This window comes from Astyanax mexicanus, chromosome 1, assembly GCF_023375975.1.
Source record: "Astyanax mexicanus isolate ESR-SI-001 chromosome 1, AstMex3_surface, whole genome shotgun sequence".
In the NCBI taxonomy this organism is placed as follows: Eukaryota; Metazoa; Chordata; class Actinopteri; order Characiformes; family Acestrorhamphidae; genus Astyanax; species Astyanax mexicanus.
Genome location: NC_064408.1, coordinates 56,291,669 through 56,307,124, shown reverse-complemented (window position 1 = coordinate 56,307,124; position 15,456 = coordinate 56,291,669). Strand labels below are relative to the sequence as shown.

Below are 15,456 nucleotides of genomic sequence, written 5' to 3'. Positions count from 1 at the left end.
ACAACTGTGACTATAAGTACTTTGTACTGTATTTTGGCCTTAATATTTATCATAAACCAACTTTTTTGGTTTATGATAAAGAATAAATGGTCAGAATCCGCATGTGTTAATGATGCATGAATAATTTAGACAGGGGATTGTTGTGAACTGGAACACTTGGATGAGGCTACACATGTGAAAGCATTTCTTTTTGCTGTATTGTGTGTATGACAGGTGTCAAAGAGCCATGGACCAGCTAATGCTCATAAGCAGGTGGCATACCTCTGGGGCAAAAATCTGGGGGGAGAGGCAGCTGTCAAACTGCTTAAAAAATTTGGCCTACTAGAGACTGCCATCGACTTTGCAGCAGAAAACCGGTAAGACAGTGTTTTTTTTTTTTTTTGTTTTTTTTTTTTTACAACAATCTGAAATGTGTATAAGAATTAAAAATTTATTTGATAAAAAAAATACTGTAACCTGTTAACAACCTAAGGATATCAACAAATTATGACATACCTCTGGTGAGATTCTTTATCAGACCTTTACTGCAGCTCTAACATGTATTACCATACTGGCCAAAGATATATTAAACAGATAATCAGAAGCATGATTGCATTATTATTTTTTCTCCATACTCAAATTATTCTGGATGAGGGTCTCTTCCAGAGCAACTACATGTAGTTGGCATATAAGTTGGAGATCGGTATCATCACAGGGTGCGCCATCTCTGTGACTTTATTTTCCCTGGCCATGAATTTGCTCACCAAGTCCGCAGAACCAGCGTACAGAGGGCCCCAAACGAATTCTGGACAACGACAAGCACCCATCAGGACATTCATGCATGAACTGAGAGTGGATCCTGAAGAGTTCAAAGAAAATAATGAAGTGGACCCCTATGCATTTTAAACCTGCCAACTAAAGATTGTTGGTGCTGAGAAAAGGAAAGGTGAAGAAGTTCTACATATTTTTTAAGTTTTACATTTCAAGTACAACCGTTTCAGTGATAACAGAGAAGCCAGTCAAGAGTTTCGACAAGGTTTTTGACAGCTTTCTGAAAGACTCAACTTCTACCCAGTTAACCTGTGCTGAGTTGGCTGGCTGAAATCCATGGCAATCTGGTCTACCTGAAAAGGCTTTTAGCCTTGGTCTACCAGCATGGCGTCCTGCCTAGGATCTCGTGGCCCCTCCTTGTCTACACCGTTGAGAGCTTAGAGAGGAAAGTCAGCCTGAGCAGCATTGGACTCTATGGGTGCAACCACAAACTGCAGCTGCCTTTTAAATCTTCGGCAGAGGAATTTAACGTTTTAAGAGCCAAGAAAAGTGCAGTACAGGGACTCTTGTGATCTCAAGGTGGCCAAGCTGTGGAGGAGGTAAGATCATGCAAGGTAGTGGGAATGAGATCTGGAAAGCCAAGCCTTACTGCATCAAGTTCCTCATCCAGGCAGTATCTGATGTGCTTCCAAGCTCATTTAACCTACACACAATGGGGATAGCAGAAACACCAGCATGCTTCCTTGTGTCCCAAGAGGGGTACCTAAGAGCTTATGCTCAGTTGCTTCACTACAGTAGTTTGAGAAGTACAATACCGGTGGAGGCAAGTCCCTAAGACCATCGCTGAAGCCATCAGCACTGGACTTGTGTGGGCAAAGCCTTCGACCGAACTTCGCTGGCAGGTATCCAGACAACTGTTAGAGATTAGCGGATGCTGGTAAACCTTAAACAGCAGCTGAAGTTCCCAAGCCACATCGCTATTACCACCTTCTGAGCAGACATTGTCATAATGTGTGAGTCAACCAAGCCAGCTGTGCTGCTGAAGCTGAAATTCCCATGTGAAGACCACTTGAAAGAAGCGTACTTGAAGAGGAAGCTCTCCAAGTATTTAGGACTGGTTAGCAGCCTGGATGGAGTGTGAGGTGCCTCCCAGTTGAGGTCGGATGCAGAGATTTTGCAGCCCGTACTCTGGCTAGAGCCTAAAGCATCATGAAAGAGCAAAAGAGAAAGTCATCCACAATACCAGTTTAAAAAACTGTGGGAAAATGGTGGTTTGGAGTGGAAGAATAATGCTGAATGCTGATTCAGGATCGAAGCGAGTAACAAAGTTTTATTGAAGGCAGACAGTGCTGAGTGCTAAACACAAAGAATTTGGCTTACCTAGCTACCCCCCTCATGCATTTTTATATGCTCTTCCAGCCCCCCCACCCCTTAGGCTCCAATGTGTGATGCGTTTCCTACGTGGTGCACGTGACCAAAACTCTGGATCCCTGCTGCGTCAATCCTCCCCCACAAACAGCCCTTAGTATCATTAATACAACAGCATTCCATTACAACACCAATGTGGCAGAAGTTTTTTTCCCAGGGGAAATAATTATGTGGTCTTGTAGGAAGCTCAACAATGCACTGCTTCTTTTTTTAATATTATTTTGCTGACGTAGTGTCCCTTTTTTCCATTTATCTCTCTGGTTGTTGTTTTTTTTTCAGCCTAAAGGGTATTACATACCAAATGCAATGCAAATAAGTGGGATAATAAAATATTTACACATTTTTTTGTGTCACACTGCTCAAACCAGATACAACAAAGTTTGTTTGTGTTTCCATACCATTGATAGAAAGCATGTTTAAACATAAACATCATTCAATAAAAAAGTCTACACATTAAACACATATTGATGACTAGAGGTGTGCCAAAAAATCGATTCACATAAGAATCTTGATTCTCATTTACTACGATTCAGAATCGATTTAAAATGTCCCAAAATCGATTCTGAGGGGCGGGTTTTAGACTGATTTTGGGCTGGGTATTTTTGTTGGACCTGGCAACCCTGGGGATAGCGCTTGTCCTTTCAAACGGAGATCTTCCAGACACACACAGAGCGTAGGTGTTTGAGAATCACCGGTAAGATGGCAGAACAAGCACTATATTACATTAGATTAACGTGTAGTTTCAATGTTTTATGGCAGAATGCTTCATAACAAGCATAAAAAAGATCGCTAGTAGTTAGTTTCAGTAACTGTTAGCTAGCTAACTAGCTAACTTTCCAGTTCCACCTTAAATAACGCTACAGGTGGCAGCGGGCTGCAGCATTTAAGGCGGAACGGAAAAATAACAATAAGCTAATCAGAGCTAATTTCAGCTCCTCATCACAGAGGAATTAAGGAATGGACCATATGAATTAATTTCTCCACCTCCTGCCCCCTTTCTGAAGAAATACAACGACCTTAAATTAACTAGTTAATCAGCAGCTGCTCCTGAACTTTAGCGCTCCACTGCTATCATCACATCAGCCCAGCAGCGTCACCTACACACCACCTCTAGTAGCCTGGTAATAAAGCAGTGTTATTTATTATTTATTTATTGTTCATTAACGTCATTGTGATATCCCAGTGATTCCTCTGTCACTGAGGACCCACATTCCTGCACATTTTATTGTTTTTGTAACACATTACCTGCTCCAGGACCAGTGTATATTATGGAGGGTTTTTTTTCAATAAGATTCATAAGCCAGAAGCAGAAATTTTTATAATTCAAATCGTTTTGAATCAAAAATCGATTTTGAATCGAATCGTGGCCCCCAAAATCGGAATCGAATCGAATCGTGAGATAGTAAACGATTCCCACCCCTATTGATGACCTTATTTTATGTCCTTTGTGGTGGTGTCTAGAAGCCAAATTACAAAGACTGCCCGAATACGTCCAGACCTAAATGTGTACTATTAACTTTATTCTGCATGTACAGTTAAATGTCATGATGACATTTAAAGCAGAGAATTTACAGTTTAGTTTTCATAGACTCTTGTATGCGTAGACAAATCTTTTTAAATGTTAACAGTAATAATCATGTTTCCCTTTAGTTCATTTGACTTTGCCTTTGATTTGGCTCGGCTATCAATGAAAGAGAAGATCCCTCAAATCCACCTGAAGAATGCCATGTTCCTAGAAGATGAGGTATTGCTGCTTTGCCTATTTAATACATGTTGCTCGAGCAGTATACCCACAGTACACAGCATTTTCTGTCATAATTTACTGATATGTCTCTGTCTCTTTACGGTGTTGTATTATGCAGTGTGTATTTACTAAATTTCCATATTTGTATGACAATATTATTAATGTTCTTATGATGCCCAGAGCAACAGTGAGGTTTCTTTTTCAAGGGCAATTTCGATGAAGCAGAAGTGGAATTCATCAAAGCAGGAAAACCGAAGGAGGCTGTGATGATGTAAGTGACCGCCATGCATGTAAATGCTTATCTTTCAAAACTTTTTTTTACTTATATGTAAATGTATAAACATATAACTAGTATAAATCGAAATAGAATCAAAATTATACCCCTGCTTAGTCTCTCTATGTGCCACATTGTACTGTTATCAGCTGCTTTACTTGTGTTTGCATTGTGTATTTACATGTGTATGGTACTGATTCTTTGAACAGCACTTTGAGGTTTGTTTTAAATGTGCATAAAATAAATAAATCGTACTTACTTACTTCAATTTCAAAAGGAACAGAAAACCTACGGACCTAAAGCACACATATGGCACAAGTATTGAATGTAACACTATACAGTTCCTCTACTCCACAGCTCACTGCTGGATAGCTTTATATACTCTAGCCCACACCAAGTATTAGGCATGGTATTAATAGGTTCATGTTTATCTGCCCCAGAATTATTTTATTCTTTATTCTGTTTATTGTTTATATTTTTTAAAAAATTAGAAATAAAACATTTACTATAGACAATTAAAATATATACATAAAAAAGAAAAAATAGGACATTTTTAAAATATCATAAAATTGATACATAAAAAATAAAGAATGTATATCTTATAAAGAAAAAAATAATAGTAGTGAATATGAAGTAAAATGATAATGATAAAAAATTATAAAATTTATATGAGTAAACGAAGAACATGGAAATCATGGGAAAAATATATAAATGTTCAACATTTTTTTTATATAATTTGATCAATAAAATAATTAAAATAATTAAAATGAATTAAAAAATAAATAATATAAAATATAAACATATTTAAAAAATAATTTAAAACAGGCTTTCTGTGCGCAGAATAATAAAAGTTTCAGTTAGTTTCAGTTTTAATTAATTGAAACAGCTCATAAAAACCTCAACCTATCCTTTATATTTGAGAATATTTGATTAACTTTACAGGTCCTTACTCATCTTATTTTATTTAACTAAACTGAGTTTTGCAGCCTCGTGCTGAATTCAGCTCCGCGCTGAGAGAGAGAGAGAGAGAGAGAGAGATAATAATATTTGTATAAATTTGTCCTGGTGATAAGAAACGAACGCCAACATATAGCTTTATATTTCTGTGTATTTTAAAAGTTTTAAGTTTTATATAATTGACGGACAGCCCCAGAGGCCAGGGTGACAATGTCCTTTTTTTTTTTTTTTTTTTTTTAGATATATAAAAAATAATAATAACAAAAGTGAATTTTTAGTTAAATAATAGCGAAGTGAAAAAAAAAATATGTTTAGTTGATTTGTCCATTATGGTTTTTTTTTTTATTTCTAAAACTCCAGCATTTGAGTGAGAATAAGCATCTGTTAAAATTCTCAAACAGCAGAATGCTTGTGTTTGCTGAAATTAAATTACAGTTATTAAGTCTGTGTACTGAACATAAATATAAGTCCTTATAACTGTCATGCAGATTTTTAAGTATATTTTATTTTTATAGTTATTTGCTGAAGGCTCTGGGTAAGGTTTTTTTTTTTTTTTTTTACTGTGGTAAAGAAGTGATGGTATGGGTTTTTTTTGTAGCGCAGGGTGATCGTGATTCAGTTTTTGGTGCGCCACTGACCATTGAATTTCAACGTCCTTTTACAGGATCAAATGCGCAACGCGTTTTTCCGCCGCCAACATAGAAACACTCCAGAAATTTACCTGAACACACGTCATTTCCAGAACACCACATCCATCAGCGTTAATATATTCCAGAAGTTCATTGATATTTTAAGGACGCCTGCGCAAGGCGTAAAAATAGGCTGTTGACGGGGTGTACGATGGCAACGCGCCACACTACACACCTTGCGCGGGGTGTACGATAGGGCCCAAGCTGTGTGTGTTACTTTGCAAATCTGTATCGGTTTTAGAAGGGTTGTTCATAAACATTTGGTCATATGGTGTATTTTAGATCCTGAATGCCTTTGTCTTGTTTTTTTTGTTTCTTACAAATGCAAGTGAAGCACCTTTAAGAACAACACACACACAAAACATTTTGGTCTGGTTGCCACAGTGTCATACAAAGCAAATGTAGAACTTAATCCATTCATGTCTCTGTTTGCAAAACCGAAAGGTACTCTCCAGAATAAGAGCGATTGACATTTAAAGATGGGGCTGCTATAACTAAATATTATAAAATTAAATTAAGTAAACCATAATTACAAAAAATAAACTAGTAGATTAATTTACAAGACTGAAGCTGAGTTTACTGGATTGGTGGTTTTTCCAGGGTGTATACTGCCTTCTGCCCAATGCCAACTGGGATATAAAAAATGCAGCAGTTTATCCAATTAAACAGAACAAATTAACAGAGCTTTAATCAGTATTCTTTAAGCACTGACAATATTTATAAAATTATTTCTGATTTTTGGTGTACAGGTACATCCATGTCAAGGACTGGAGTGGAGCCCAGAGAGTGTCTGAAGGCCATGACCCAGACAGCATGGCAGATGTGCTAATGGCCCAAGCCAAATGCTGCTTTGAGCAGAAAGACTTTCAAAAAGCAGAGTCCCTCCTCCTTCGTGCCCAGAGGCCTGAACTGGCCGTCAAGTACTACAAAGTAAGCACCTTTACTGTGTTTCTCTTCACATTTTTTTTCTGCAAACAAGACTTGTACAAATAATGATAATTCTGATAATTCTTAAATACATTTCTATAATATTAAATATTAGTATATTATTTAATTTCATTTAATTCAGTGTCAATGTGAAAAGGTGATGAGCACATACTTGATAATGACGAGCTATGGATAATGTATAAACAGATTCTGAGTGTATTAACAGTTGATCAGTTGAGGGTTGTAGAGTAAGAGTACAACACAGTGGGTAGTGGAGAGCCAGGCTGGGAACATCAGGAACAGGGCATCTCCATACATGTAAAAGAGATAGATAAAGAAAACAGAAAGGCTAGGAAGTGAAAAACGCCTGAGTTAGAACGGTTGTGTAATAATTTTGCTGAGTAGGAAAGGACAGGGCTGATCATGGAAAGCTGGAACCACAATGGACACATCCAGGCAGGCCGGCCAGCCGGGCATTTTTTTTAGCACATGTGAGAGAGAGAGAGAGAACAAAGAGGGGAGGGCAAGAAAAAGTAGTTAGATTGGTTTTATAAAACTCTGCTGGAGTGGGATGGGCACTTGGAAGCAGCAGCTCAGGAAATGTGGGAGAAAAAGAGAAAGCAATTGATTAGGGCTGGGTTTATATTTGCTGGGTGAATTTTAGACAAATAGTTAGAAGGGCAACAGTAAGAGGAAAATTACAGAAATTGCAGTGAGACATTCTTCAAAAGCTTGATCAAGTAGAAATGTTTCAAGTCTAGATTTAAAGATTGAGAGTGTGTCTAAGTATATTAAATATTAATAGGGAGGTTATTCCAAATTTCTAATACGCGGGACTAATAACAGGCCAGCATCTTGGGAGTGGAGTGAACATGGTATAATGCGGTGCCGTCCATTGAGGGATTTATACATCAGGAGAAGTGTTTAATAATCTATATGAAATTTAACAGGTAGCCAGTGTAGGGATGAAAGAATAGGGGTAATGTCATGGAATTTTGTAGCTCTAGTAAGCATTCTCGCAGCTGCATTCTGAACTAGCTGGAGTTTATGAAGTAATTTACATGGACTTTCGGCCAACAACACACGTAGTCCAGCCTTAAGGTTATAAATGCACCAGCTTCTCAGCATCTTCGAGAGAGAGTATACTGTGGATTTTAGCTATATTTAGTAAATGGAAGAATGCATTTTTAACTATGCTACGTATGTGTGCATCAAACGAGAGAAATAGGTCAAAGATGACCCTTAGTTTTACCAAGTATAATTAAGTGACTGTCTATGTCTACAGAATTAACATTTATGTTTTTATCAATATTAGGACCTAATAGAAGAACCTCAGTCTTATCAGACTTAAGTAAGAGAAAATTGTGTACTCTCTTTAATACAGTCTGTTATTTGATTAAGACAGAGGTCCGCGTTGCATTTAGCGGATATGTAAAGTTGCGTGTCATCAGCATAGCAGTGAAAGTTAGTACCATGCCTAGAGATGATTTTACCCCGAGGTAACATGTAAAGAGTAGAGAATAGTGGAACCATTCTGGGACACCATTGTGGGACACCATTTCTAGCCTATCAAGCAGAATAGCGTGATCTGTGGGGTAAAAGGAAGTACTAAGATCTAGCAGTACAAGGATGGCAGAGCAGAAAGTAAATCATTAGTCAGTCTTAGTAAAGCTGTTTCAGTGCTATGGTTTTCTCTAAATCCAGATTGAAAAACCTCATGAATACTGTTGTTTTGTAGATAGGAGCACAGCAGCTTAAACACAATTTTTTATAGAATTTTGGCTACAAAGGAAAGATTAGAAATTGGTCTATAATTAGTAAACTTGCGGGGGTCCAGATCTGGCTTTTTGAAAATGGGCTTAATCACCACCAATTTATAAGAATTGAGTACGGAGCCCATGCGAAGGGATGAATTGATTATTTTAAGTAATGGTTTACCCACCTTTGGCAGTGCTTGTTTAAGTAATTGTGTGGGTACTGGATCTAATATACAGTAAATATTTTTCTGTAACCAGGCTGAAATAAAGTTACCCTGTATTTTTTTGTTTTTCTTTTAAACCTGTGTCCCTTAATCTGTTTCCTTCAGCCTTGAGCCTACTGTGTGTCATGTCTGAGGCACCCAGTTTTTCTGGTCTTCTGGGCTTGTTTCCCTTTCTGAGACTTTAAGTTTCAGCATCAGCACTGAAAATCAAACTGTCATTAGCAATATGAAATCTTCCGTTGTTAAGCTGGCATTTATTTTTAATTTAAATGTTTTTGTTGTAAGGAGGTGTTACCGAAAAGTTTTTTTATATATTTTTTTCTTTGTTTGCTTTTGCTGTCTAACATTATTATTTACAAAAAAATCTATAACAGTTTGTTTTTAACTTTTATTTTTCCTTGCTTTGTGTTTTTTTTTTTTTTGCTCTAGGATGCTAAGATGTGGAGTGATGCTATGCGTATCTGTAAGGAGTACCTACCGAGCCAACTAGCTGTTCTCCAAGAAGAGTATGAAAAGGAGGTAGCAAAAAAGGGAAATTGGTATGAAAGGCAGAATTACTTTGGAATTATAATTGCTTCTTTTCTTGAAGTACAGTTGTATGATGCATGCTTTTCCGATGTTTTTGTTTTCAATTCAATTCAATTTTACTTCTATAGCACTTTTTACAAGAGAAGTTGTCACAAAGCAGCTTTACAGAGAAAAACAGGCCCATGCCTCTTATGAGCAGCACCACAGAGATATCAATTATTGTGGGACACAGTGGCAAAAAAAAAAAAACTCCCTTTAAAAGGAAGAAACTATAAGAGGAACCAAGACTCAGTCAGAGGAACCCATTCCCCTGGGGTGTACCTGCTCAGTACGAAGAAATAACAAACAACAAACAAATAACAGAACAAAACAAAACAACAGTACAGAGAGATAACGTGAGTTATAGCTAATGTAACAGGTACTGATTTATGAATGTAAAAATGTGATGGGCACATAATGGAGAGATATGGATAATGTAGAAACAGGTACTAAGCTACAATGTAAAAAGGTGATGAGCACATAATTGATAATGAAGAGCTATGGCTAATATAGAAACAGATTCTGAGTGTGTTCATGTTGATCAGTGCAGGGTCGTAGAGCAGGGATGCAACACAGCGAGCAGTGGAGAGCCAGGCTGGGCAACAGGGTATCTCGATATATGTAGAAGAGATAGATAGAGAAAACAGAAAAGCAAAAAGATGGAATTAATTTTGACTGGATTTATGTAAAACAGAGAATATAAAACATTATCAGAGTGTGGTTAATGACTCTGGCAGTTCTGAGTAAAACAGCCTAACTAAGGCCCTGTCCACACAATCCCTGGCATTTTTGAAAACAGAGGTTTTTTCTCCATTTTGGCCTTCCGTCCACACTGAAAACGAAGTTTTTTGAAATCGTCTCCCAAGGTGGAGATTTTTGAAAACTCCGCTCCAGCAGAGCCGTGTGGACGGGGAAAATGGAGGTTTCTGAAAACGCTGACGTCAACAGCAAGTCTGCGCATGTCTGCTTTTCCTTTTCGATCGGGAGGGGACTCTTTTTGGCACAACAACAGCGAACTCCGGTAAACCGCCTGAAACAGGGACAGCACCTGAACTGGTTCTGTTCTCTCTTCAATGTGTGGATTAATAGTTTAATTTAATGTAACTCCCACAATATTTTACATAGCGGAGGTAACATTATAACATTCACAGGCAGCATACTCTAGAGGATGCGACCCACAGAGGTAGGCGATGTACTTCTGTGCAGTTGTGACGCAATCTGCCTTCGAATGCAGCCTCCGAAGGATGCGGCCCCTAAATTGGGACACACTGTAAAGTTTTTTTCCCCCACGCGATGCACTGCGAGATTTGTGTGAAGCACTCAAGCTAGCATCGAACGCTTTTTAAAAAAGAAGACTGCAGATTGAGATAACTCTGAATCGGAGCCATTAACTTCTTCATCCAGTGGTAGTTCAGCAGTGAGTGTATCAGAGTATTTCACTCGTTTGAAAAGTCAACAGGTTTCCCGCTAATTGTAAATTACACCCCCCCCCCCCTCACCTGAAATAAAATATTCCGCCAGCACCCCTCGTTCTCACTTGAAGTAGTGAGTATATGTTTTTAATACATTGTAAACTGGGGTGCCTTGACATTTTGCATACTTTTAAAGGATGTCGTGATAGAAAAAAGGTTGAGAAACGCTGGTCTAGACTTAAAGATTAAGACAGTGTCGAACAGTCCGGGATATATTATTCCAGTGTTGGGGAGCTTTATAAGAGAAAGTGTTTCCTCCTGCAGAACTCTGAATTCTGGGAACTACTAAGAAACCAGCACCTTGTGATCTAAGAAATTGCGGTGATTCATAATAGGAGATGAGGTCAGGCAAGAACTCAGGAGCAAGCCCAATTTTATAGTCTGTGTTCTTTGACTGCAACCAGTGCAGTTTTGATAGGACTGGACTAATAAGGTTAATTGTTTTAGTTTTAGGAAGGACCCTGGCTGCAGCATTTTGAACTAACTCTATCTTTAAGTTACTGTAGGAATATCCTGACAGTAGTGTATTACAGTAGTCTAGTCTTGAGGTAATTAAAGCATGTACTCATTTTTCTGTGTCATGCAGGGATCAGGCATTTCTTAGCCTTGCAATGTTACAGAGGTGCAGGAAATCTGTTCTAGTAACATTTAGATATGTGTTTAGTAGGGATGCAATGGTTCTCTGTATTTTATTGAACCGTTCGGTGCGTGCACTTACAAAGCGAACGAACGCTGTAACCAAGTGCTCCTGCAGTGAAGCAGCACTGTTTAGGATAGCAGACTCTGAGACTCACTCTCAGCACAGGGCAGAGCACGAGAGACACTCACTCTCAGCACAGGGCAGAGCTCGAGAGACACTCACTCTCAGCACAGGGCAGAGTGCGAGAGACACTCTCAGCACAGGGCAGAGTGCGAGAGACACTCTCAGCACAGGGCAGAGCACAATAGACACTCTAAGCACAGGGCAGAGCTTGAGAGATACTCACTTTTAGCACAGGGCAGAGCACGAGAGACACTCACTCTCAGCACAGGGCAGAGCTCGAGAGACACTCACTCTCAGCACAGGGCAGAGTGCGAGAGACACTCTCAGCACAGGGCAGAGCACAAGAGACACTCTAAGCACAGGGCAGAGCTTGAGAGATACTCACTTTTAGCACAGGGCAGAGCACGAGAGACACTCACTCTCAGCACAGGGCAGAGCATGAGAGAAACTCACTCTCAGCACAGGGCAGAGCTCGAGAGACACTCACTCTTAGCACAGGGCAGAGTTCGAGAGACACTCACTCTCAGCACAGGGCAGAGCTCGAGAGACACTCACTCTCAGCACAGGGCAGAGTGCGAGAGACACTCTCAGCACAGGGCAGAGCACAAGAGACACTCTAAGCACAGGGCAGAGCTTGAGAGATACTCACTTTTAGCACAGGGCAGAGCACGAGAGACACTCACTCTCAGCACAGGGCAGAGCATGAGAGAAACTCACTCTCAGCACAGGGCAGAGCTTGAGAGACACTCACTCTTAGCACAGGGCAGAGTTCGAGAGAGACACTCACTTTCAGCACAGGGCAGAGCTCGAGAGACACTCACTCTCAGCACAGGGCAGAGCTCGAGAGACACTCACTCTCAGCACAAGGCAGAGCTCAAGAGACACTCACTCAGCACAGGGCAGAGCACGAGAGAGACACTCACTCTCAGCACACGGCAGAGCACGAGAGAGACACTCACTCTCAGCACAGGGCAGAGCTCGAGAGACACTCACTCTCAGCACAGGGCAGAGCTTGAGAGACACTCACTCTCAGCACAGGGCAGAGCTCGAGAGACACTTACACTCAGCACAGGGCAGAGCAGGAAGAGCAGTGAGTTGAACCTCTTTGCTCCACGAGAGAGAAAGGGCCATAGCAGACACACATGTTTTCCTTTTTAGCCCTGCTCCTCTGTCTCCACCCCACAACCCCACCTCCCACCCAACAGCTGTTTTTTTCCTTTCTACAGAGGAAATAACACTTTAATTTGCGTTTGCTAAAAAGTTTGAGTTTGTCCAGCTAGCCCTATCTGGTTCTGGTATCTGGCTCGCTGGTGACAAAATTTTAATGTTTTATTTGTGCTTATTGTTTAGACACATTCTGTGTGTTAGCGATAGTCAGGACTGCTCAGGACCCGGGGAAGACTTTTTTTTATATACGTCTCTCGGCATGTCTCTCCACAACCATGCAACAACCAATCAGATTTTTTTCTGAATTTCCCAGGAGCAAATCAGCACTCTGAAGGCAGACGCTGAAGATTTGAGTGTTAAATAAACAAAAATTTCTCAGCTGCGTGATCATGGCGAGTAAACGCGAAACGGAGAAAAGGAGCTTTTATTAAAATAGATATATAGATAAAATAAAGAATACAATAAAAAATAGAATATACAAAATAGATAAGATAAATGCCGCAAAAAAGAAAAAATAAATAGAGAGAGTAGACAGGTAGTAGCAACATGAAGTGCAGAGTGCAAGTTTTGCTATAGCAGCATGATATGGAATTAGCGCATTAGAAGATAAAGTGTCTCAGTGCGGTTTAAAGTGACAGTGTTTGTAAACAGTAATTTGTCCTTGTGTGTCAGTGCAGTGTGTTGTTAGGTGGAGTTTAAGAGTCTTACAGCTTCCGGAATGAAGCTGTTTCTAAGTCTGGTTGTTTTTCACTTGATGCTCTGCAGCCTCCGGCCTGAGCGGGGAGCGGGACAAAAAGTGCATGTGCTGGGTGCGTGGGATCCTTCCTGATGCGGGTGGCCCTTTTCCTGCATCTGGAGGTGTATATGTCCGTGGTGCTGAGGAAGCTGACTCCAACAATCCTCTGTGCAGCCTTCACCACCCTCTGCAGAGCTTTCCTGTCTGTAGCAGAGCAGCTTCCATGCCACACGTTGATGCTGGAGCACACAACACTCTCCACCACACATCTGTAGAAGGAGGTGAGGACTGCGCTTCCGAGTCCAGCTCGTGTCAGCCTCCTGAGAAAGTATAGCCGCTGATGTGCCTTCCTGACCAGAGTGGAAGTGTTGTTGCTCCAGGTGAGGTTGCTGCTCAGGTGCTCACCCAAGTACCTGTAGCTGTCGACCACTTCCAGCTCAGATCCTCCAGTGTGCAGGGGGAGATGGGCATGCTGGCCCCTTCTGAAGTCCACAATCATCTCCTTCGTCTTCTTTACATTGATGCAGAGGTTGTTTTCTCTGCACCAATCCTTCAGGTGTTCCACCTCCTGCCTGTAGCTGTACTCATCTCTGTTCGTGATGCATCCAAGCACCGCCGTGTCATCCGCAAACTTCACAATATGACAGTGTGGATGGAGAGGTGAGCAGTCATATGTGGGCAGTGTGAACAGGAGGGGGCTCAGCACACAGCCCTGAGGGGATCCAGTGCTGAGGATTAGGGTGGGGGAGGAGATGTTGTGAATCCTCACAGACTGCAGCCTGTTGGTCAGGAAATCTAGGACCCAGTTGCAAAGGGAAGAGCTCAGTCCGAATGAGGAGAGTTTGGTTATCAGTGTCTGTGGACTTCACATCTGCTTTTAACACCATGATTCCTCAAAGAGCATACGGACGTAGGAATCATTCTGCTCCAGGTGGGGGTGGATCGGTTCTTCCTGTATGCGTACTGGTGTGGATCCACAGTGACGTTGATGGTGGCTTTGATGTGGGTCTTTCAAAGCACTTTGTGACTATCGGAGTGAGGGCTACTGGCCGGTATTCATTCAGACCTGTCACTGCGGAGTTCTTGGGGACTGGGATGATGGTGGTGGTCTTCAGGCAAGTGGGGACAGCTGCCTGGATGAGGGACACATTGAAAATATCGGCAAGGATGTCCGAGAGCTGGTCTGCGCAGTCTCTTAGTACCCTTCCGGGGATGCTGTTTGGGCCAGCAGCTTTCCGGGGGTTGATCCTCCTCAGTGTCCTCCTTACTTCTGCTGGTGTCACGCTGAGGGGCACCTTTCTTGGTGAGTGTGGGAGTCTGGTGCTGGGGGGGTGTCAGGATTCTCAAAGTGGGCATAGAACTTGTTGAGAGCCTCAGGCAGGGATGGGTCTTTGGAGCTTTGTGCAACATTAGATTTGTAGTCCGTAATGCACTTGATGCCCTTCCACATGCTCTGTGGATCCTGGGAGGAAAAGTGTCCCTGGATTTTCTGAGCATATGGAGCTTTTGCCCTCTTAACTCCAACAGTCAGCTCTCTTCTAGCCCTCCTGAGTTAATCTGAGTCTCCAGATCTGAAGGCAGCATCCCTGGCTTTCAGCAGAGAACGCACCTCTGCGTTCAGCCAGGGCTTCTGGTTTGGGTAGCAAGTCACAGTTTTGGTGGTAGTGACATCCTCCACACACTTGCTGATGTACCCAAGAACAGCAGATGTTTATTCCTCCAGATCCAGCTCCCCCTCACATTTAGCAGCCTCCCTGAAAACCTGCCAGTCTGTGCAGTCGAAGCACCCCTGCAGCACAGCGTTGCCGTCCCTGGGCCACACAGTGATGATCTTCTGTGTGATTTTGGAGCGTCGCAGCGGGGGGTGGTATGCGGGGACCAGCATGATGGAGATGTGGTCGAAAGCTTGTTCTAAAGCGAGCTGATGTTGTCATAAAGTTCCTTCAGTGCGTTGTTAGCATTAGCATATGGTGCTATGTAAACAGCAATCACGAACACTGC

The 15,456-nt window shown here is 41.3% G+C and overlaps 1 protein-coding gene across 1 annotated transcript in view; it reads left to right on the top strand.

Moving 5' to 3' along the window:
• Nucleotides 1-15,456, top strand: part of ift172 (intraflagellar transport 172) — an 88,450-nt gene that overhangs the window by 42,613 nt on the left and 30,381 nt on the right. Inside the window, exons 30-34 of the mRNA XM_022662765.2 lie at nucleotides 214-356; nucleotides 3,829-3,922; nucleotides 4,129-4,193; nucleotides 6,592-6,772; nucleotides 9,180-9,289. Of these exons, the coding sequence (XP_022518486.2) occupies nucleotides 214-356; nucleotides 3,829-3,922; nucleotides 4,129-4,193; nucleotides 6,592-6,772; nucleotides 9,180-9,289 (593 nt within the window). The remainder of the gene's footprint in view (nucleotides 1-213; nucleotides 357-3,828; nucleotides 3,923-4,128; nucleotides 4,194-6,591; nucleotides 6,773-9,179; nucleotides 9,290-15,456) is intronic.